This window comes from Ranitomeya imitator, chromosome 5 (genome assembly GCF_032444005.1).
Source record: "Ranitomeya imitator isolate aRanImi1 chromosome 5, aRanImi1.pri, whole genome shotgun sequence".
Classification (NCBI taxonomy): Eukaryota; Metazoa; Chordata; class Amphibia; order Anura; family Dendrobatidae; genus Ranitomeya; species Ranitomeya imitator.
In genome coordinates this window covers 346,764,404-346,788,598 of record NC_091286.1, presented here as the reverse complement: position 1 = coordinate 346,788,598, position 24,195 = coordinate 346,764,404, and the positions used below count along the sequence as shown (strand labels likewise).

Here is a 24,195-nt window from a genome sequence, read left to right as displayed (position 1 = left end):
ACTACTAGACTTTTACCGCAAAAGGTATGTATAACGCTACAGCGTAGCATATGTTGCGCTTCAACGGGGATAAACGCTGGAGTGTGGTCGATTGTTCCTTTGAGTAGGGTAGCCCTGAGAACCTCAGGTACACAGCTGTAGCGTGGCCCAATTAATCCTTTTACAGATCGAGATGGTTGACTGCCCCATTTAATACCAGTAGGAACATATATAGTTATTAGATCAATGGTCAGAACATTGTTTTGTAAGCACGTGTATTTATTGTACGTTTGTTTTCTTTTTAGGAACTATGCTCACTTCCGATGAGAGTTCTGTTGTTGCTGCTGCCCTGGTGTTTGAGGCAGCACGTCTCCAAGAGGAGAGACGTCCTAAACGAAAACGTCGCATGTGGACCTGGAGCTGGCTGCAGAAAAGATCCACATTGTCACACATGGGTCTCATAAGAGAGTTACGTGACAATAACCCTCATGATTTCCAAAACTACCTTCGGATGTCCGAGGAATCCTTCAAAATAATACTGTCTGCTGTTACGCCACTCATACAAAGGCGTGATACGCCGATGCGTGCAGCCGTGCCCGTGGAGGAAAGGTTGGCGGTGACACTGCGGTTCCTGGCAACAGGAAGGTCTCTTCAGGATTTGCAGTTTTCCGCCGCTGTTTCCAGACCTTTCCTGAGCGTTGTGATTCCGGAGACATGCGAGGCCATTGTGCAGAGCTTAAGGCATTATATGGAGGTACTACTATATTTTTTTTGGCTGCTGTGTTATGTCGATATATTATACTAGCTATTGAACCCGTTCTACGCCCTGATGGCGAGCATTTCTATTGGTATATGTTCTACATCCTATCATGTGCTGCTCCCATCCTGCGCCCCCATTCAGACATGTGCTGCTGTGATCCTGCGCCTCCAGTCTGACATGTGCTGCTACCATTTTGCGTCTCCATTCTGATATGTGCTGCTCCAACCCTGCGCCACCCTTCTTTTATTTGCTGCTCCCAACGTAATTTTATTGATTATATAATTTAGATATATTGTTTAGCACCCCCTCTGAGTCACCGAAGCCATCTGAAAAAATCGCTGCCTGCATACTCAGGGTTGTTGACTTTGTTATACTAATCCATACTGCGCCTCAATCACTGTAGGATGTCCACATGAGAGTGTATGTGCATAATATATTTGACCTAATTTGTACATGTTTCCTTCTCATCTTGCAGTTTCCCAAGACGGCGGATGACTGGAAGAGGATTGCTTCCGATTTTGATGAGCTGTGGCAGTTTCCAAACTGCGGTGGTGCATTAGATGGAAAGCATGTGCGCATCACGCAACCAGCCAACTCTGGATCCTTTTTTTTCAACTACAAAGGATATTTCAGTGTGATCCTCATGGCCCTTGTCAATGCGAACTATGAGTTTGTCGATGTGGATGTTGGCATGAATGGTCGAGTCTCCGACGGTGGTGTTTTTGAACACACTTCATTTGGGGAAAGCTTGAGGAACAATGAACTGCTGTTGCCACTAAATGAAGACACAAAAGCAAACCTAAATTTTGTCTTCATCGCTGATGAAGCTTTCCCTCTTCATCCACATTTGCTGAAGCCATTTGCACAGAGAACACTCACACCGGAGCGCAGAATCTTTAATTACCGGTTGTCGAGGGCCCGTCGTGTGGTTGAAAATGCCTTTGGGATTATGGCAAATCGGTTTAGAGTGTTCCACACAGCTATCAACTTGAAGCTGCCGTCTATAGACTTTGTGGTTTTGGCATGCTGTGTGCTCCATAATTTCCTGAGACGTCATGATACGAGCTCCTATTCTCCTCCTTCGTTTATTGATGCAGTGGACGCAAGAACCGGAGATATTGTGCCCGGGGAATGGCGTACACAACCGGATAATTTTACAGCTCTTCAAGCACTTGGATCTGGCAGACAGGCAGACGATGCAAGGGACTGTCGCGAAAAATACTGTCAGTACTTTAATGGTTCTGGAGCTGTACCCTGGCAGGATCGCTCCGTATAAAAAAATATTTTTTTTTGCTTTGCTGTCATATAAACCTCTCTAAATAACTTTAAATGTGATGCCTATAAAATGGTGCTGTTAACCCTTATAGCTTGGTAAACATTAAAGAAAGAATGCGAAGATTTTTGGTTTTTTTTGTAACAATTTCTTGGTTTTAAATTATTAAACAACAAAATATAACATAAACCCCCCCCAAAAAAAATTATCTCCTTCCACGGCCCAAGAGGTGTCGCAGCGTCACGCCCTGCTGCTCTACTTGAGTCTGGAGGAGCGCTGCTGTCTGCTGCAGGAGCGCTGCTGTCCGCTCCAGGCGCAATTGTCTCGCCAGGAGCTCTCTTACGGTGGGCGGTTCTGTGGATAGAAGAGGTTGGAGAACCAACGTTGATTCCGCTGAAAATACATCTCGACCTCTGGGGCAGGACCAAATTTTGTGTGTTGTAAATTTCTATTTGGTCTGGCACCACAGGGCGATGTAAATTTTATTACATTTTACAGTTTTAGTTGTCTATTGTGACATCCAGCAGAAAACCACTCGTATTATCTTGATACTTACGGAGAAGGGACGCCGGTTCCTCATTGCCAGAACCAGAGCTGCTAATTTCCCACCCCAGCGATCTGGCCACTGCTGCAGCATCTTAAAGGAAATAATAACAGATCTGGTTAACTATGGAACACGCCGTTGGGAAGCGCTCGCTGTTTTGGTCACTTACGTATGTTATGTTCTGGGGAGAATGCCGCCGACCCGGGGGAGGAAGAGGAGTGTCGGAAGGGAGGTGTTGAGGGTGGTGTAGGGGTGCGAGGCCGTCTGCTGTCTGGTGGTGGCGTGGTAGGCCGCTGGGTCATTACTGCGTCTGTAATGTATTCAAATATTTCCGCTACCCTCTTATGTCCCGTATGCAGTTGAAAAACTGTAATCTATGATTGTTAACTTACGTGACGTCATGGACTGTGGGCTCCCGCTGGTGGTGGATGCTGTGGTGCTGCTGGCAATGGCAGGTACCTGTTGCCGCCGCTGTCTCTCTACACATAAAGTTAACAAACGCAATCTTTAAAAACACATGTAGAGTGCTGCAGATCAAAGCTAACAATATACTGAAACATAAAATTTATATCACACTTCACAGGGGTGCGAGGGTGCATGGTCGCAACAGATGGTGGAGGCGTAGTAGGCCGCTGGGTCATTATTGCGTCTGTAATGTCTTCAAATATTTCAGCTACCCTGTTATGTCCCGTGTGATGTTAAAAAAAATGCAATCAATGATTGTGAACTTACGTGATGTCCCAGACTGTGGGCTCCCACTGGTGTCTGAAGATGGGGTACTGGTGGCAATGGTGGGTCTCACTTGCCGCCGCTGTCTCTCTACACCTAAAGTAAAGAATCACAATGTTTACACACAAATGTTGAGTGCTGCAGATCAAAGCTTACAATATACTCAAACATAAAATAGAGATCACACTTTACAGGGGTGCGATACTCAGACATGTATGTGGGCTCTGGTGTTCAATGGTCTTCCTGTCTTTGGAAAACGTATTATTTCATCAGTAGGCCAACCTCCTCCGTTAATATTTTTGGGAAATTGAGAAACTAAAAATAATGGACATCATAATAATTTCAAGATGGTGGTTGAGATTAGGGAACCCGACAAGTTTTCTCACGGACAACGCATATTCTGCTTGGAAAATAACTAAATTTTACAAAAACGGGGCATGTGTTTTAATGCATTTGAGGTCACGTTGGCGACCATGAGCGCAAGCCTCCCTCCCAAACCACCCCCCTCCTGACAGCGTGCATCTCCCAATCCCCCCATACTAGTACTTGCCTCGCCTTGCCTCCGCACGCAACTCAGCAAACATTTGTGGCGTTTTATAGCGGAGGTCAGCCCATTTTTTACGCAGCTGAAGCTGACTGCGGCAGACGCCAAACCTCCTCTCCATCATTCTGGCTATGTGGCCAAGCACTTCCCGCTTGTGGATGTGTGGGTGGGCAGGGCGGCTCTCCAGACCCTCATAATCCAGGGCATCCATCTGTCTAATAAAAAAAAGGAGCTCTGGCTGCCCCAGAGGAGCAGATCGCATTCTCGCCGCCATTTTAGATGGAATGACCCTGAACAGCAACGCCCAGAGGAGGAGCTGTACTCCGCCGTCCTGCCGCCAGATCGGCATCGCAATAGCGTTGCCGTTTATGGACAGCGTCACATTTGTGACGGCTGAGCGGTACGGAATGAACGCACATAGTAAATGCCGTTCGAAGGATGGTTATTTAACGCCGGAGCGTCACGTAATGTACGCTCGTGGTCTATGACGGCGTGATGACGTTACAGCGTTCCGGCGTGCCTGCGCTAGCTTGTTTTGGTTCCCTGACATCTTGATAATGGCTGCCAGTCGCCGTGATCCTACTATGGGCATCCCAGAGCTCAAGTTCCTTATTGGAACAATGGATCGGATGCAGTACGAAACCACAGGGCTGGTGCTGCACCGCAACCAGCACAAGGATGAAGTTGTCCGTGTGGTGTCTGAGGGCCTCAGGAAGCGGTTTGGGATAACTCGCAGCAAGGCCCAGATTGTGAAAAAATGGGGCGATCTCAAGTCCAAAAGCCCAGAGCGCCTGCAGGAGCTTCGCAAGGAGATTCGCAGAGGTCAGTACGCAGGTACCCAAAAGTATGTGGCACAGCTATGGGGCAGTTTGAACGTTGCAGAGCCACTATGTGGCACAGCTATGGGACAGTTTGAACGTTGCAGAGCCACTATGTGCCACAGCTTGAACGTTGCAGAGCCACTATGTGGCACAGCTATGGGACAGTTTGAACGTTGCAGAGCCACTATGTGCCACAGCTATGGGGCAGTATGAACGTTGCAGAGCCACTATGCGGCACAGCTATGGGACAGTTTGAACGTTGCAGAGCCACTATGTGCCACAGCTATGGGTCAGTATGAACGTTGCAGAGCCACTATGTGCCACAGCTTGAACGTTGCAGAGCCACTATGTGCCACAGCTATGGGACAGTATGAACGGTGAAAAGTACTATGTGGCACAGCTAACAGCAGACCTACCTTTTTTTTTTCCTTCACAGAGGCAAAGAGACAGCACCGCCGCCGCCACGAGGCATCCCGCACAGCCTCTTCTGGATCTGTGCCCTCCGGGTCAACTCCTCCAGATCCTAGTAGGTTCCCACAATTATGTGATTTGGATTCAGTTGCAGGTCCCCTCTTCCCCCCCCCCTCCCCCGGCAGCCAGTGTTGCCATATATGCTAACAGACCTTTTTAAAAAAAAAATTTTTTTTTTTCCTTCACAGAGGCAAAGACACAGCACCACCGCCGCCACGAGGCATCCCGCACAGCCTCTTCTGGATCTGTGCCCTCCGGGTCAACTCCTCCAGATCCTAGTAGGTTCCCACAATTATGTGATTTGGATTCAGTTGCAGGTCCCCTCTTCCCCCCCCCCCCCTCCCCCGGCAGCCAGTGTTGCCATATATGCTAACAGACCTTTTTTTTTTAATTTATTTTTTTCCTTCACAGAGGCAAAGACACAGCACCACCGCCGCCACGAGGCATCCCGCACAGCCTCTTCTGGATCTGTGCCCTCCGGGTCAACTCCTCCAGATCCTAGTAGGTTCCCACAATTATGTGATTTGGATTCAGTTGCAGGTCCCCTCTCCCCCCCCCCCCTCCCCCGGCAGCCAGTGTTGCCATATATGCTAACAGACCTTTTTTTTTACAATTTTTTTTTTTTTCCTTCACAGAGGCAAAGACACAGCACCACCGCCGCCACGAGGCATCCCGCACAGCCTCTTCTGGATCTGTGCCCTCCGGGTCAACTCCTCCAGATCCTAGTAGGTTCCCACAATTATGTGATTTGGATTCAGTTGCAGGTCCCCTCTTCCCCCCCCCTCCCCCGGCAGCCAGTGTTGCCATATATGCTAACAGACCTTTTTTTTTTTTTTTTTCCCTTCCCAGAGGCAAAGAGACAGCGCCGCCGCCGACAGCACGAGGCATTCAACATGGACTCTGATCCTGAAGTGCCCTCCGTGCCTCAACATCCTAGTAGGTTCCCACAATAAAGTTATTTTGATTTTGTGGCAGGCCCACTCTTTCACCCCCAACCCAAACACCACCCCCCCAAGTCAGTATTGCCTTAGATGCTGACTGTTTTTTTTTCTTTTTTCCTTCACAGAAGCAAAGACACATCGGGAGACTACAGTGTTATTAATGTTATGTTTTTTGACCCACAGCTGTCGTCAGTGTGAACAAGGAGGATCTTGAAGCCGGCATAGAAAGGCTTATCCACACTATGGCGCGGATTCAGGAGCAGCACAATGTGGCAATGGAGGAGCTGCAGAAGCTTCGGGACATGTGCCAGCAGTTGGAGGCGGGCCAATAATACATTTTTGGTTGTTACATTAAAAATATTTAGTTAAACTATGATTCCATTTTTTTTGTATTAGTTAACTGTACATGTAACATAGTAACATAGTTAGTAAGGCCGAAAAAAGACATTTGTCCATCCAGTTCAGCCTATATTTTCCATCATAATAAATTCCCAGATCTACGTCCTTCTACAGAACCTAATTGTATGATACAATATTGTTCTGCTCCAGGAAGACATCCAGGCCTCTCTTGAACCCCTCGACTGAGTTCGCCATCACCACCTCCTCAGGCAAGCAATTCCAGATTCTCACTGCCCTAACAGTAAAGAATCCTCTTCTATGTTGGTGGAAAAACCTTCTCTCCTCCAGACGCAAAGAATGCCCCCTTGTGCCCATCACCTTCCTTGGTATAAACAGATCCTCAGCGAGATATTTGTATTGTCCCCTTATATACTTATACATGGTTATTAGATCGCCCCTCAGTCGTCTTTTTTCTAGACTAAATAATCCTAATTTCGCTAATCTATCTGGGTATTGTAGTTCTCCCATCCCCTTTATTAATTTTGTTGCCCTCCTTTGTACTCTCTCTAGTTCCATTATATCCTTCCTGAGCACCGGTGCCCAAAACTGGACACAGTACTCCATGTGCGGTCTAACTAGGGATTTGTACAGAGGCAGTATAATGCTCTCATCACGTGTATCCAGACCTCTTTTAATGCACCCCATGATCCTGTTTGCCTTGGCAGCTGCTGCCTGGCACTGGCTGCTCCAGGTAAGTTTATCATTAACTAGGATCCCCAAGTCCTTCTCCCTGTCAGATTTACCCAGTGGTTTCCCATTCAGTGTGTAATGGTGACATTGATTCCTTCTTCCCATGTGTATAACCTTACATTTATCATTGTTAAACCTCATCTGCCACCTTTCAGCCCAAGTTTCCAACTTATCCAGATCCATCTGTAGCAGAATACTATCTTCTCTTGTATTAACTGCTTTACATAGTTTTGTATCATCTGCAAATATCGATATTTTACTGTGTAAACCTTCTACCAGATCATTAATGAATATGTTGAAGAGAACAGGTCCCAATACTGACCCCTGCGGTACCCCACTGGTCACAGCGACCCAGTTAGAGACTATACCATTTATAACCACCCTCTGCTTTCTATCACTAAGCCAGTTACTAACCCATTTACACACAATTTCCCCCAGACCAAGCATTGTCATTTTGTGTACCAACCTCTTGTGCGGCACGGTATCAAACGCTTTGGAAAAATCGAGATATACCACGTCCAATGACTCACCGTGGTCCAGCCTATAGCTTACCTCTTCATAAAAACTGATTAGATTGGTTTGACAGGAGCGATTTCTCATAAACCCATGCTGATATGGAGTTAAACAGTTATTCTCATTGAGATAATCCAGAATAACATCCCTCAGAAACCCTTCAAATATTTTACCAACAATAGAGGTTAGACTTACTGGCCTATAATTTCCAGGTTCACTTTTAGAGCCCTTTTTGAATATTGACACCACATTTGCTATGCGCCAATCCTGCGGAACAGACCCTGTCGCTATAGAGTCCCTAAAAATAAGAAATAATGGTTTATTTATTACATTACTTAGTTCTCTTAGTACTCGTGGGTGTATGCCATCCGGACCCGGAGATTTATCTATTTTAATCTTATTTAGCCGGTTTCGCACCTCTTCTTGGGTTAGATTGGTGACCCTTAATATAGGGTTTTCATTGTTTCTTGGGATTTCACCTAGCATTTCATTTTCCACCGTGAATACCGTGGAGAAGAAGGTGTTTAATATGTTAGCTTTTTCCTCGTCATCTACAACCATTCTTTCCTCACTATTTTTTAAGGGGCCTACATTTTCAGTTTTTATTCTTTTACTATTGATATAGTTGAAGAACAGTTTGGGATTAGTTTTACTCTCCTTAGCAATGTGCTTCTCTGTTTCCTTTTTGGCAGCTTTAATTAGTTTTTTAGATAAAGTATTTTTCTCCCTATAGTTTTTTAGAGCTTCAATGGTGCCATCCTGCTTTAGTAGTGCAAATGCTTTCTTTTTACTGTTAATTGCCTGTCTTACTTCTTTGTTTAGCCACATTGGGTTTTTCCTATTTCTAGTCCTTTTATTCCCACAAGGTATAAACCGCTTACACTGCCTATTTAGGATGTTCTGAATTTGTTACGTTAATTTGTGCCCTCATACAGTGCTGTGATCGAGACACACCAATCAAACAGTCGTGATAGAATTTCTAATAATAGCTTTTATTTGAAACATTATTTTAACAAGACAATAAAATAAAAAGTAATGTAAAAGAAGTTAGGAAATCACAAATTGTGATACGACGATTCTTCCGGCTGATAACTTTGGTGCCTGACGGGCGAAGCCATATGTGAAGGTATTGGCGTGTAGGAGTGGTTAGGGGGTGGCTGGCCGAAGTGGGAAACGGGAACATTGTGTCGCATTGGTGTCTGACACTGTGACCAACCATTGTAATATGAGGGCTCTGTCCGCTGCATTGGCCGGGAATAGACCAAACGAGTGTGCTTGTCCAAATCGCCATCTGTACCCTTGTTTACTGCTTCCAATATTAGACGCTCCGCTAGTGTTCTTTGGCTGTCGTCCATTTTGGCCAGTTTGTCAACAACATAGTGTCCAAACCCCTGCAACGCAGGGCTAACATTGTTTGTTAACACCTTTTTTGCAAGGCTCAACAGTTCATGTGAAACGTCTGAGGTGGCTTTCCGTTTCCTTGGACCTTGCCTCGATTGAGTCCTGGCAGGTGCCGCCTCCACTAAATCTGTTGTCGTGCAGTCCTGTGAACAGTCCAGTGTACTGTCCTGCGCACTGTCATCCTGGGGGAAAAAAAAAAAAAACAAGTTACGAACCTGGCAACAAAAAGTTTGACCACCATAACCGCATCCAAACTATATATTCGTAGTAGGTAAAAAAAGGTTGCAATATATTTTAAGTTTAGTAATATTCTTTAACCTTCCCATTTATTTAATACTTTTAACTACACTGTTCTGACTGCTAGGGGAACCTGATGAATATTTTATAGTCTAAATAGTCTCAACAAGAGTACATCGGCAGCTTGAAGCGATACTATTTTCTATATTGCTTAGATGGTATGGTTTAGAAATATCGCCATTTCATATATATTATGTTCCCCATATAATACTTTACTGCGACAGGGTTACTTATGTGGACATGTTTTTGTAATAACTTCAAACTGATGTGATAATCAGAAGTATAAAACATAAAATGCAGAGAAAAATTATGTAATTATAGGACACATTGGTGAACTTTCGTCCAAAGAGCTACTTACTTGTTGCCCTTGTGACTCCTGCTCGGCGTGGTTCTCCGAAACAATTTGTTCCACAGGTGCCAACAAGCGAAAACACGTGGAAGTCCGTGGCACCTCTTGGTCCCTCAGAAAATTCAGATGTTCAAAATACCAAAGCTTTGGCACATAAACATCTTCGGTGGAAGCCCCGGACTTTGTAGTGTGAAGAACCTTGTTAAGCTCCTTCCTCCACACCGTGCGGAGCGCCTGAATTTTCTTTTTAATAACCGCTTCGTTTGCTGGCTCTTCTGGTGCATGACGATTGTAAAGCTCAATGAGCTTTAAATAACCCTCCTGCCTCTTTTCCCTGTTACAATACTCTGGAGATTTGATTTTCCAGAGGCAGGGAAAAGACTGGTATATTTCGATGAATTCCCTGATGAATTCCACACGATTTGACATCTGAAAAATAATTATAAAAAAAAAAAAATTACACGGTTGACAAAGAGTCCTTTAAACAATACTTTTGCCAGTGTGCCAAACGCTTAACAACAACAGCCACACAAAGAGCTCATGCCTACCATCCATTGTTCCATCTGCCACGCCATAGGCCACCATAACCCAAAACAGTGTACCGCCTGCTTCACTACAGCAGCCACACAAATCGCTCATGGTGACCATACATTGTACCATCTGCCACGCTGTAGCTCACCAGACACAACCAGTCACAACAGCGTACCATCCGCATCGCTTCAGCGGCGGAACGAAGCGGTCATGCCGACCAAACAGCGTTCCATCTACCACGCTCTAGCCCACCAGTCACAACCAGTCACAACAGCGTACCATCCGCATCGCTTCAGCGGCGGAACGAAGCGGTCATGCCGACCAAACAGCGTTCCATCTACCACAACCAGTCACAACCAGTCACAACAGCGTAACATCCGCATCGCTTGTTTCATCTGCCACGCCATAGGCCACCATAACCCAGAACAGTGTACCGCCCGCTTCCATACAGCAGCCACACAAAGCGCTCATGGTGACCATACATTGTACCATCTGCCACGCTGTAGCTCACCAGACACAACCAGTCACAACAGCGTACCATCCGCATCGCTTCAGCGGCGGAACGAAGCGGTCATGCCGACCAAACAGCGTTCCATCTACCACGCTCTAGCCCACCAGTCACAACCAGTCACAACAGCGTAACATCCGCATCGCTTGTTTCATCTGCCACGCCATAGGCCACCATAACCCAGAACAGTGTACCGCCCGCTTCCATACAGCAGCCACACAAAGCGCTCATGGTGACCATACATTGTACCATCTGCCACGCTGTAGCTCACCAGACACAACCAGTCACAACCAGTCACAACAGCGTACCATCCGCATCGCTTCAGCGGCGGAACGAAGCGGTCATGCCGACCAAACAGCGTTCCATCTACCACGCTCTAGCCCACCAGTCACAACAGCGTACCATCCGCATCGCTTCAGCGACGGAACGAAGCGCTCATGACGACAGTACATCGTTCCATCCACTATGCCCAAGTGGTGTAACATACCTCGAAGCTGCGGTGCAAAGCGTGGAATATTCTGTGAAATACTGAATCCGATGTCCTAGTCCAACAAGTGTCCAAGTACAAAGTGAAGAAAGGAAATTTTGAAACCGGTGAGGTGGCTTGGAAACAATAGCGCTCAGGTGACAAATTTTCCAACCAATTGTGTGCACAGAACCTGTGGCCTATCAGCACATAGCTAGCAGCTCGACACGCCCCCTAGTGAACAACGTCACGCACAGATTATGCAAAATTTGCTCTGAATCGTCTTGTGTGACACGACCGTACGACTGTCCCATACGACTTCTACATCGCAAATACGTCATGAAATTATCGCTCCAGCGCCGTACATCGTGAAGTGTGACCGCAGTGGAGCGATAATTAAGCGACGATGTAACGTCACAAATCGTGCCGTCGTAGCGATCAAAATTGCACTGTGTGACGGTACCCTTAGGATTAGCTCCTTGCTCAAAGGGGAGGCCCTCGCGGTGACGTAACACTGTTGAGTCACATGCAGGCTGCAGCCAATGGGCGTTGCTCTTTTTAATGTTTCATTAGAATGGCTGTCTGCCATCCGAATATTGATGAGTCGCAAACAGCAGTCGCTCAGTGATTGCAGCTCGTCTATCATCATTACAGGAATAGCAGCGCTGACATCACTGGAACAGCGCAGGAGAGGAATATAAACGGTTTTTATTTTAATTAGAGTCCTGATTTGATTAAAATTAAGTTGTCCAGTAGTGCAATTTACATCAGAGAAGAAAACAGAGTAAAGACATGTGCACACAATGACTGTTTAGAGTAAAAGACCCTAGTGGTGGAGCAAACGCAAAAACTGGGTGCCTGCGCTGGTCTCTAATAGCCGTACTGTTATTGTGTTTTTAGGAGGAAGTAATGAGGAAAATCTGTATGTCTCAATAGGTTCTTCAGACAAAGCTTCACTGTGCTTCTGGGCTTGATTCAATCAGTAAAAGCAGTGAACCCACTGAGAAGCACTAAAGAGTTTATTGAGACGGGTAAACAGTGAGGAAGTCGTACGTCACATTCCTTTGTATGTCTCTTAACTATAGTCTCAGGGTTCATAAATTGTCAACATCACCATTAGATCTGCTTAAGGCTACTTAGCCAGCAAGAAATACACAGCTTGCGTATGTGACTGACCTGTAGTAACCCAACAAGCACAGCTCAAAAGCATTACCTGTTGCTGGCTTACCAGACTGATCCTTAAACCCAGTCCTGGGGCCTTGCTGCACACTATCTCTCAGCATTAGATAATGTAGGTCATTCATTTTCGCAATAGACTCTTTAAATCTAACATTTATAAGCATTTTCACTTGTTTGCTGAAGAGATTTTGTCACTCAAGTATGATTATACCCTACAGCTATACACATAGTCTAAACCACACAGCAAAGAATGCACTCCAAACTGGAAATTCTTATTTTAGGAGTCTTGGGTATTTCTCCTTTTTTGCTTAGTTTAATTGTAAATCTTTACATTAAAGGTAGAATTCTGTCACTGCGTTTTACGGCTCCATAAAAAACAACAGTATCAGAAAAGCGCCTTACATTGCGATGAGCCGACGGCAAACTATCAAGCGGGTAGCGCAAAGTCCTTAAGCTTTTGAGTCATAGATCATGGTGCCTTTATTCTTCTGCTTGACAATTGTGTCTCGACACTGAAAATATAATTATAAATCAACAGAAAAAGACAAAAAGTACAGATATTTTATTACTTATTTCCATTATGTCCACAACTGTCACTGGAAGCAGCAATTTACTCAGGAGTTTGTCTTTCCAACATCCGATTACTATACTTTACTTTCTAGAATGCAAATCTGTGGAGTACGCTGTGCAGATATAGAGCTAGCAAAGAAAGATGGAAGATTTTACTTCTTAAAGGGAACCTGTCATGTCCACAACGGTATTACCCTTCAGATATGGGGTTAATCTGCAGGCTAACATTGTTCTAATGCGTGCTTACAGCCGCCAGTTACTATGTACTGAGCGGTGACTGAAGCCGCGCCAGCCACTTCTCTATGACTGAAAGCCAGAGGCCGCCGGAATAAAGCTCATTTCCTCCCCATCGCATGGCTTTCAGTACAGTGGCCGCACAGTTTTAGAAGGTAATTAACCAGAATAACCCCATATCTACAGGTTAATAATGTTTTGGGACATGACAGGTTCCCTTTAAGGCTCAGAATATTGAAGGAAGCTCTGGACAAACTGTAAGTGAGGATCAATACAATATAAAAACAATGAATGCATAAATATGATGGTACTGAATATGCACCAAACAACCCAGCATAACCCCCAAAAAAACCCCCATCAGAATCATACCCCATGTAAATCTGCATGACAAAAATGCTCTTATTTCTGGCCAAGATATTAATGTACTGGAAAATAGGAGACAGCAGGTCCCTGAACAGTTAAGGGTTGAGCTGAAGTAGTCCATAAGATCAGAGAATCGCGCACCCCTGTTTAAAGAAAGGGATACGGTAGTGAGTTGCCACAGTAAAGAGGTACAGAAGAGCAGGCTGGAGCTCCCACAGTGTATAGTGTTTGGGATTATTTTATTGGAACACCCTGAAACAGAGTGGGTGATGGCCTATTGGGATGATGTAGTGAATCCTGCTTTGACCGGGGAGTTGGACCAGAAGACCCAGGAGGGCCCTTCCAACTCTGCCATTCTATGATTCTATTGGGACTGCCAGGAGATGCAAGTGGAGTAAAACTGCCAGAGAAGTAATGGATGTGAGAGTGGGCTTCATTGAGAGGAAGAGGGCTGAAAGTGTGTGACCACCGTAATGAGGAAGAGGGCTGAAAGTGTGTGACCACCGTAATAAAAACAACTCAAAAACAACACAGATCGCGAAGCAGAAGAAGGCCTCAAATACAGGTCCTTCTCAAAAAATTAGCATATAGTGTTAAATTTCATTATTTACCATAATGTAATGATTACAATTAAACTTTCATATATTATAGATTCATTATCCACCAACTGAAATTTGTCAGGTCTTTTATTATTTTAATACTGATGATTTTGGCATACAACTCCTGATAACCCAAAAAACCTGTCTCAATAAATTAGCATATCAAGAAAAGGTTCTCTAAACGACCTATTACCCTAATCTTCTGAATCAACTAATTAACTCTAAACACATGCAAAAGATACCTGAGGCTTTTATAAACTCCCTGCCTGGTTCATTACTCAAAACCCCCATCATGGGTAAGACTAGCGACCTGACAGATGTCAAGAAGGCCATCATTGACACCCTCAAGCAAGAGGGTAAGACCCAGAAAGAAATTTCTCAACAAATAGGCTGTTCCCAGAGTGCTGTATCAAGGCACCTCAATGGTAAGTCTGTTGGAAGGAAACAATGTGGCAGAAAACGCTGTACAACGAGAAGAGGAGACCGGACCCTGAGGAAGATTGTGGAGAAGGACCGATTCCAGACCTTGGGGAACCTGAGGAAGCAGTGGACTGAGTCTGGTGTGGAAACATCCAGAGCCACCGTGCACAGGCGTGTGCAGGAAATGGGCTACAGGTGCCGCATTCCCCAGGTAAAGCCACTTTTGAACCATAAACAGCGGCAGAGGCGCCTGACCTGGGCTACAGAGAAGCAGCACTGGACTGTTGCTAAGTGGTCCCAAGTACTTTTTTCTGATGAAAGCAAATTTTGCTTGTCATTCGGAAATCAAGGTGCCAGAGTCTGGAGGAAGACTGGGGAGAAGGAAATGCCAAAATGCCTGAAGTCCAGTGTCAAGTACCCACAGTCAGTGATGGTGTGGGGTGCCATGTCAGCTGCTGGTGTTGGTCCACTGTGTTTCATCAAGGGCAGGGTCAATGCAGCTAGCTATCAGGAGATTTTGGAGCACTTCATGCTTCCATCGGCTGAAATGCTTTATGGAGATGAAGATTTCATTTTTCAGCACGACCTGGCACCTGCTCACAGTGCCAAAACCACTGGTAAATGGTTTACTGACCATGGTATTACTGTGCTCAATTGGCCTGCCAACTCTCCTGACCTGAACCCCATAGAGAATCTGTGGGATATTGTGAAGAGAAAGTTGAGAGACGCAAGACCCAACACTCTGGATGAGCTTAAGGCCGCTATTGAAGCATCCTGGGCCTCCATAACATCTCAGCAGTGTCACAGGCTGATTGCCTCCATGCCACGCCGCATTGAAGCAGTCATTTCTGCCAAAGGATTCCCGACCAAGTATTGAGTGCATAACTGAACATTATTATTTGATGGTTTTTTTGTTTGTTATTAAAAAACACTTTTATTTGATTGGATGGGTGAAATATGCTAATTTATTGAGACATGTTTTTTGGGTTATCAGGAGTTGTATGCCAAAATCATCAGTATTAAAACAATAAAAGACCTGACAAATTTCAGTTGGTGGATAATGAATCTATAATATATGAAAGTTTAATTGTAATCATTACATTATGGTAAATAATGAAATTTAACACTATATGCTAATTTTTTGAGAAGGACCTGTATGTTGTTCTGAAGTTCAAATTCTGAAACCTTGTCAAAGTGATGCACCTTCATATTCAGTAGACCTGTTAATAAATCAGGGTGTTTTAAGAATCCAGTGTTTGGAAAGTGGCTTGTTGGTGAGACCTTCACAAAGTCATACAAAATGTTTTCCATTTATGTAAGGTGTAGAAGACTCGGTCCTCACACACCCTGACAAGGCCATCACGACAGGAGCAGACAGACAGAAGCGGGCCCTTACGAAATAACAATATATGGGCCTTTTGCAGCCCTATATGAGCCCTATAGCTCAATGCACAATTCCACCTACATTGGAGGTGGAAGAGAATGCCCTTACCTTTTGGGCCCGTGTGACTGCACCAATGAATGTCCACCCATGTCCCACAGGATATAGCACATGCCTGACATTCCAATACTGGGCACCGATGAATGTCCACCTCTGTCCCACAGGATATAGCACTAGCCTGACATTCCAATACTGGGCACAAATGAATGTCCACCCCTGACATTCCAAGACTGGGCACCAATGAATGTCCACCCCTGTCCCACAGGATATATCATTAGCCTGACATTCCAATACTGGGCACTGATGAATGTCCACCCCTGTCCCACAGGATATATCACTTGCCTGACATTCCAATACTGGACACCAATGAATGTCCACCCCTGTCCCACAGGATATAGCACTAGCCTGACATTCCAATACTGGGCACTGATGAATGTCCACCCCTGTCCCACAGGATATATCACTTGCCTGACATTCCAATACTGGACACCAATGAATGTCCACCCCTGTCCCACAGGATATAGCACTAGCCTGACATTCCAATACTGGGCACTGATGAATGTCCACCCCTGTCCCACAGGATATATCACTTGCCTGACATTCCAATACTGGACACCAAAGAATGTCCACCCCTGTCCCACAGGATATAGCACTAGCCTGACATTCCAATACTGGGCACTGATGAAGGTCCACCCCTGTCCCACAGGATATAGCACTAGCCTGCATTCCAATACTGGGCACCAATGAATATCCACCCCTGTCCCACAGGATATAGCGCTAGCCTGACATTCCAATACTGGGCATCAATGAATGTCAACCCTTGTCCCACGGGATATAGCACAAGCCTGACATTCCAATATTGGGCACCAATGAATGTCCAGCTCTCTTCTACAGGATGTATCACTAGCCTGGCATTCCAATACTGGGCACCAATGAATGTCAACCCTTGTCCCACGGGATATAGCACAAGCCTGACATTCCAATATTGGGCACCAATGAATGTCCAGCTCTCTTCTACAGGATATATCACTAGCCTGGCATTCCAATACTGGGCACCAATGAATGTTCACCTCTGTCCCACAGGATATAGCGCAAGCCTGACATTCCAATATTGGGCACCAATGAATGTCCACCCCTCTCCCACAGGATATATCACTAGCCTGACATTCCAATACTGGGCACCAATGAATGTCCATGCCTGTCCCAAAGGACATAGCACTAGGCTGACATTCCAATACTAGAAGCATTGAGGCAATGGTCAAAACCTCTAATTGAGCTTCCCCAGCTGGCTTCAAATGATCTCCATTTCTCAGCCCATGTCTTCCTCCTACAGCCAGGTTCTTTTTTTTAAATGTAAAATAATGGTTCTACTATGCAGTGTAGTTGATTAAAATTTTTACAATTACAGTGGAAACCCTAGCTTGATTTCTAATGAGTAATCATAGAAACGCATTGTTGAGTGATGCAACACGACAGTCCATGTGATAGGTGTATTCCCATCAACCAGTAGGCCTAAAATCACGGTCCTCTCTCACCAAACCCACTTGCACTACAATGAAAGCAAAGAAGCAACAAGGAAATGAAACAAAACAAAAAAGGATTTGTGCTAAAAAAAAAGCAGAAGTTTATCAAAAGTTTCTAAAATGTATGGGTTATTCTTGAACAGTAAAGACTTAAATGAATCAAACAAGTGGCAAATTGTACATGGCGTGAAGCTAGCATAACCAATTTCAGCGATTGCTTAAGGTGAACTCCAGCTGACATACAAAGTTCATCTGTTATATTACATAACTGTACAGTACGTGAGGTTTCCCAACATTTTTATTACTTTACAACCACTATATTTAGACGTTATCTTTTATATGCTTGCTATGAGAGTCCTGCCTCAGTTGACTTGGCTGTATCTCCTTGGTTTTCCTGATCAAGAGGAGTCATTCATAAAGGCCCTTTATCTATTCCTTCCTCTTCAAGCTGACTAGTAGCAGTGTGGAGCAACATTGCAATCGTCCCTTGATAAGTCATCATTAAAAGGGGTGTTCCGATACCTAGAAAGCTTGTTATAAATACCTCTCTTTAATCTGCAACCACTTTTGTAATTAGCTTAATTATTAATATCTCTATGCTTCTCCCTATCCTGCTATTTCCTACATGTGTTTTTACTTTACTTCCTGTTCCATTTTGATTGAGGAGTCTCAAACAGGATGTGACGGGAGGCTGGGGCTGCACTCACTTCTCTGGAACAGGACATCATCAGGGGGCACTGCTGTGTTCACTTACCACAGTTTATATCAACACCACTCCCTGATGATTTCCTGGTTTAGTAGAAGTGATTGTAAGTGACCACAGCTTAAGTCGTTGCTGTCGTCACAGTCACTTCTCCTAACACCGCAGTTGCTTTCCCGGAAACAAATGATCAGGGTACGGTAATAGAAGCTGTGGGCCGGCGCTGCTGTCATCATTCTGCTTCTATCACCGGCCTCAAATGAATCGTTTTCAGGAAGTGGTGCTGTTGTTAATCACACTGCTGAAGAAAAAAAAAAGTTGTGCGTTTTGCAAAGTGGCACAAAAATGGTACCAATATGTACTCAAAAATACATTCGGGGTAGTCTAAAGCAGAGTAGTGCCAAATTTGGTGACTTTTTATAAAGTCGCAACTGCTGAATTGGCTGAAAACATCTGGACTCGCTAAACTCACAAAGCGAAAAACAAAAAAAACAACACCACAAGACAGGTGAGCACATATAAATTAGACTTAAAAAAGGTATAACTAGACTATTCAATTGGGTGTTCTAATGAGGAGCTGCTGTCAGTCAGTGCCAGGGACGCAGTTACAGCCACCATTCACTATGCACTGAGCAGTGACGACCACACCCCTATGACTGAAAGCCTGAGGCTGCCAGACTTTATTGTTCATTTCGTCCCATCATAGGGGCTCTCAGAGAGCTGGGTAGCTTCAGAACGCCATTAAGCTTAAGATTACACAATATTTGATGGTTAATAGCATTTTTTTACATGACAGGTTCCCTTTAAGGTAACAAGGAGAAAACATTCAGAAATCAAAGCAAAATGGAAAAAGTTGAGTAGTTTGCTAATACTTTGCTGTTTTCTTTCTGCACTCCAGTTATTTCATGTCGTTTTCCACCATAATATTTACCTGCATCCAAAATTGTGCTGGATGTCCTTGGAAATAGACTATAGTCGTACCTGACAGCTTAACTATATAACTGTACATAGGTATACCTACACATATGTATGCCGGTATCTCAAAATATACATGATGTCCTGTGGAATAAGAAAACATTCTGGAGCCTAACCAGTCCTTCCTACAGATACTATGTAGTGCTACAGTGTCAGGTAACTACTATCTTTATTGTATAACGAGTCTGCAGGATTTCCAGGCCATTAGGACTGCAATTTGACTGAATACCAGTCTTGTGATTCTCATCAGTTTTTACAGCCAGTATATCAATTAATTTAAATGAACAAGTTGCAGCAGCCGACATGTCCAAGCATGTCACTATGCTGTATCACTCAATGCTTGCTCTAATAAGGCAGAAAAGATTTTCTGAAAACATTTGGGATAACAAAAAGCAGAATACATTGACTGGAGTACATTTCTGGCATACGAGTTAACAGATGCTCCTAATGCATTAAGTGGTGCTTCTTAATGAATTAGGGGAATTGAATCATTGTATTCCAGCGAGTCCTCATTAAAGGGAATCAGTCATTAGGATCAACCCTCCTAAGCTGTCTATATGGGCTTGTAGGTCATAGAAAGTTGAATAAATGATGCCTTGATATCTGCAATCAGATATCTTAATCAAGAGAAATCCACAGTTTTCTTCATATGTAAATGAGCTGTTCAGGACTATGGGCTCGACACAGACCTCCCTGAGAATTTGCCCCCAGAGTTTATTTTAATGAAAGAGGCATTACCAGTGTGAGACATGTAATGACTGACAGTCTGCTTTACCGATCTGCATGTCTCACAGGGGTAAAGCCCTCTTTCATTTAAAATAAGCTCTGGGGGCAGATTTAGATCTGTGTACGGCCCATAGTGCTTAACAGCTCATTTACATATTTAGAAAAACAATGTCTCTAGCGAGACATCGGATCGCAGATATCAAGGTATTTTATTCAGCTTCCTATGACCTACTTACCCATATAGATGGCTTAGGAGGGTTGATCCTACTGAGAGGTTCCCTTTAAGACTGGCATTCACAACACCAGTCTTCATGAATTGGCCCCTAGTGTAATTTTAATGCATAGTAACAAGAGCATTTTTCTATGTCAAAGTTGTTCAGAGTTTCTAAGAGGGAGAAAAAAAAAAGAAACAAAATTATAATTGCACACTTTTATTTGCAACAGAAATTTAATATGTTGTAAACAGAATACTGCTCCCCAATATTAAATATTCTATAATAAACAATATATCATTATTAATATAGCCCAAACTGAGAATATAAAATGTCCATGAGCAATAAGTATGTGTATATGGCTGGCAGGAAGAAATTAGTGCATTTACCACTGACTAGCAAATTCAGACCAAACTCTATAAGTCATGCTTGTGCCTTCACTACCCGCAAACACGATCCAAAACAGAACAACAACATATCCACATGTATGTGATGCACAATACAGCCAAGTCATAGTCAATGCTTGTTCCACATTGGCGTTGCCATGGGCCCTTGTGCTGATCGCTCAATGGTTATGTATTCCTCTGGGTTGTCCACTGCTTGGTAATGGACCAGCAGATCCTGAATTGCTCGCTCTTCAATCTAAGAAATAGAAGGCAAAAATATTCTGATAGTCATTTGTAGACCGGCATAATATTGTGCGTAGGCTTAAAAAGAAGAAAACAACCATACTCAAATCTCAAAACATGCAATAGCCTCAGCCAAAATGTTCCTCTGCTTACCTGGATGAGTGCCAGTGGTTTCTCTCGGCTCCTAATTAAGGCAGCCTCCTGCTTCTTCTCTTCTTCAACGATTGTAGTAAAAGTCACTGGGGCCACGAATGGCTTACATTTACTTAAGGTTGAAAGCCACGGGCTGCAAAAGGATACAAATGTAAATTGTTAAAAGGCAAGCACAGCGGAAAACGTACACATCAGGAATATGCCAGGCAGCAAAGAATGGAAAAGGTTTCAATAAAACCTAACCTGGTGCCCTGTTTGCCTCCCACTGCTTCTTCTGCTCAAATCGGCAGTCCAAACCTCCTGTTTCCAATTACTAAACCGGTATTAAAAAAATAAAAAACACACTAAGAAAAAAACACTATTTGGGTAATAATTTGGTGAACAAGATTGTCTCTTGTTTTTATTTCCTTCTTTTTATGTCTTTCAGGTATCCTTTTCTGGACTACTTCGGATTTGGTGGATTTCTTCAGACCTGGGTGGGATTTTTTTTTTTTGACAAATCACAGTTGTCATTGGCCTCAACTACCATTACACTGATTGCCACCGCACCAGGTCAATTGGGAAGAGTCGGGAAAAGCATCTAGTTTGAAGCGCCAATTCTGGGGCAGCTGCAGACTTGGATTTTTAGGCGGGGTAGGGCTCAATAACCATGGAGCTTTCCAGCCTAATAATACAAGTCAGCAGCTGTCTGCTTTACCTTGGCTGGTTATCAAAAATAGGGGGCCATTACGTCATTTTTTAGATTTATTAAGGTTAAATCAGGATAAGAACACCTGCGTAAACACACTTACAAAGCATGAACTTTTTTAACCGTGAATTTTCCTCATCTAATGCAAGTCTATAAGGAAATTCTGGACAGAAGACTGAGCGCTCAAACAAGAGAAATTGACAAGCTGCAGCCCGGAAACCCGCACCATAGGTCATTTTATGCAGTTTAAAGAACAGTGGGCATGAGATTTTTATTAATCCCATCCACTGTGCTTGTACTGCACAATGCAGCGTTAGGGAAGCAGAGAAAATACGTTGCATCCAAAACGCTAATATTACTGATATTGTGGCTTTTCATAAATGTAACACTTTCAGCTTTTGTCCCACATGAGAGTTTCCAGTGTCAGTGCATGATTTGTGCTGTGTGTGTGGAGGGGGCTGGCGCAGCTGTTGAAGTCAACCAGATAATCTATATATCTAACCACCAAACTATTGAACTAAGGGGGATACTGTCGAGTTTGTCATTATATAGTCAGGATTTATTATTGGTGGCTTGCCATAGGTAGGAATGCAGATAACTAAATATTGGGTAACTCATTTCAGAAGCATAAGTTCACATAAGAATCCGATCCGTGCTTTCCTTGACCGCAACACTGCAAAAACGCTAGTGCATGCCCTTATCATCTCCCGCCTCGACTACTGCAACCTCCTACTCTCTGGACTCCCCTCTAGCACTCTGGCACCACTCCAATCCATCCTACACTCTGCTGCCCGACTAATCCACCTGTCCCCCCGCTATTCCCCAGCCTCTCCCCTGTGTCAAGCCCTTCACTGGCTTCCTATCGCCCAGAGACTCCAGTTCAAAACCCTCACACTGACATACAAAGCCATCCACAACCTGTCTCCTCCATACATCTGTGACATGGTCTCCCGGTACCTACCTACACGCGACCTCCGATCCTCCCAAGACCTCCTTCTCTACTCCCCTCTCATCTCTTCTTCCCATAACCGCATCCAAGACTTCTCCCGTGCTTCCCCCATACTCTGGAACTCTCTACCCCAACACATCAGACTTGCGCCTACCATAGAAACCTTCAAAAAGAACCTGAAGACTCATCTCTTCCGACAAGCCTACAGCCTGCAGTGATCCTCAACCTACTGAACAGCCGTACAGCCAGCTCTTCCCTCTCCTAGTGTATCCTCACCCACCCCCTGCAGACTGTGAGCCCTCGCGGGCAGGGTCCTCCCTCCTTATGTACTCGTGTGCCTTGTTATCTGCTCATGTTTAATGTATTTGTCTATATTTGCCCCGTATTCACATGTAAAGCGCCATGGAATAAATGGCGCTATAAAAATGTATAATAATAATAATAATAATCCATAACCAATTCATCTTTACTTGAATATATTTATGAAATGTAACAGTAAATATGGAACATTACTTGGAAGACTCGGGTTGTGGCATGTTACTCTTCCACTGGGATTCGTGAGTTATAGCTTCAGATGGTCTTCTGAGACAAAAAAAAAGTGAAACAATGTGTTAGAATGGGAAAAGAAGTTAAGTAAGGCGAGTAACAGACTATATCTATATATATTATGGCTTCTCACTAGTCTACTATATTAAAACAAATGCAGTATCTGGAGAAAAGAATCAGCAGAATTGTATGGATCAAGATGTTTTTGGAGTCTATCCTAAGGTAAGGTTATTAAGATTTGAAAGATAACGGTCCAACTCTCTCCATGCAAGCTGATGTGTAGCGTCACATCTACTTCACAGGGCGGTACATCTAGTGTTAGCGGTGCCTGGTACTTCGGCATAAAGGGTAATTGTGCTTCCAAAAAACTGAAAATTTGCAATCCAATGGAAGCCAGTGATGGGAAACCATCTGGTATGATCTCTCCCATTCAAAGCACAGCACACAGAGAGGGATTCCTGCTAATGTATTTTTAGCACACAATGTGTAGCAGTCTGGAGGACAGTATTGAGCAGAGCTGAGCTGTCTGGTAGTACATCAGCTCTCAGATGAGATAAATGACTTTTCAGACAACTCACCACAAACTTTACATTTCTGCTGCCCATTTCCACTCCCTGCTCCTCTTTCCTCCCATCCCTTTCCATAGAGTGTAATGGGCTGTAATGATAACGCAAGGAGATAGCAGGACGTCTTGTCTAGGAAAGACAGATTTGATCTGGTTTTTTTTTTTCTTCAAAGTGGCTTGCAAATTCAGAAGGCAGGGGATGAGGAAGAAGTAATTGATAAGTGGGGAAAGGAATGATTTTTTATCTAATATATTACAAAAAGTTTCTTAGATTTACATTTACTATTGGTTTATGTAAAGTCTGTTAAACGTACAGTTCCATTTTGAACAGGATTGATATGCTCCGAATTGCAATGTCAGGCACAACCACAATTGTTAAAGGGGTTGTCCAGGACTTTTACATTGATAACCTATTCTTAGGATAGGTTAATAAAATCTGATGGGTGGCAGGACGATATCCAGCACCCTGCCAATCAGCTGTTCCTGCTGTCTACAGGATGTGCACAG

The 24,195-nt window shown here is 44.0% G+C and overlaps 3 protein-coding genes and 1 long non-coding RNA gene across 4 annotated transcripts in view; 2 read left to right on the top strand and 2 right to left on the bottom strand.

Annotated features, from left to right (window-relative positions):
• Positions 1-347: 347 nt before the first annotated feature.
• Positions 348-2,080, top strand: LOC138680717 (uncharacterized). Its single transcript, XM_069768004.1, has 2 exons — positions 348-733; positions 1,215-2,080. Exons 1-2 carry the CDS (start codon positions 386-388, stop codon positions 2,013-2,015), a joined length of 1,149 nt encoding a protein of 382 aa, XP_069624105.1. The 5' UTR covers positions 348-385; the 3' UTR covers positions 2,016-2,080.
• Positions 2,081-5,791: 3,711 nt separating this feature from the next.
• On the top strand, positions 5,792-6,438 carry LOC138680716 (uncharacterized). The gene is made up of 3 exons (XR_011321745.1): positions 5,792-5,846; positions 5,971-6,057; positions 6,246-6,438. It is a non-coding gene; the product is annotated as an uncharacterized lncRNA (long non-coding RNA).
• A 2,199-nt stretch (positions 6,439-8,637) lies between these two features.
• Positions 8,638-13,315, bottom strand: LOC138637616 (uncharacterized). Its single transcript, XM_069726449.1, has 2 exons — positions 9,721-13,315; positions 8,638-9,247 (listed from the first exon to the last, which is right to left on the bottom strand). Exons 1-2 carry the CDS (start codon positions 10,138-10,140, stop codon positions 8,720-8,722), a joined length of 948 nt encoding a protein of 315 aa, XP_069582550.1. The 5' UTR covers positions 10,141-13,315; the 3' UTR covers positions 8,638-8,719.
• A 7,046-nt stretch (positions 13,316-20,361) lies between these two features.
• Positions 20,362-24,195, bottom strand: part of IBTK (inhibitor of Bruton tyrosine kinase) — a 139,773-nt gene continuing 135,939 nt past the window's right edge. Inside the window, exons 27-29 of the mRNA XM_069726446.1 lie at positions 23,091-23,159; positions 20,941-21,073; positions 20,362-20,800 (exon numbers count right to left, since the gene is read on the bottom strand). Of these exons, the coding sequence (XP_069582547.1) occupies positions 20,675-20,800; positions 20,941-21,073; positions 23,091-23,159 (328 nt within the window). The 3' untranslated portion in view covers positions 20,362-20,674. The remainder of the gene's footprint in view (positions 20,801-20,940; positions 21,074-23,090; positions 23,160-24,195) is intronic.

Bases quoted from the DNA above. Each gene is read 5' to 3' on its own strand.
- LOC138680717 (XM_069768004.1), top strand. From the start codon at position 386: ATGTGGACCTGGAGCTGGCTGCAGAAAAGATCCACATTGTCACACATG. The intron at 734-1,214 runs GTACTACTATAT...CTCATCTTGCAG, and splicing joins GCTTAAGGCATTATATGGAG to TTTCCCAAGACGGCGGATGA.
- LOC138637616 (XM_069726449.1), bottom strand. From the start codon at position 10,140: ATGTCAAATCGTGTGGAATTCATCAGGGAATTCATCGAAATATACCAG. The intron at 9,248-9,720 runs GTAAGTAGCTCT...TTTTTCCCCCAG, and splicing joins AGGAGTCACAAGGGCAACAA to GATGACAGTGCGCAGGACAG.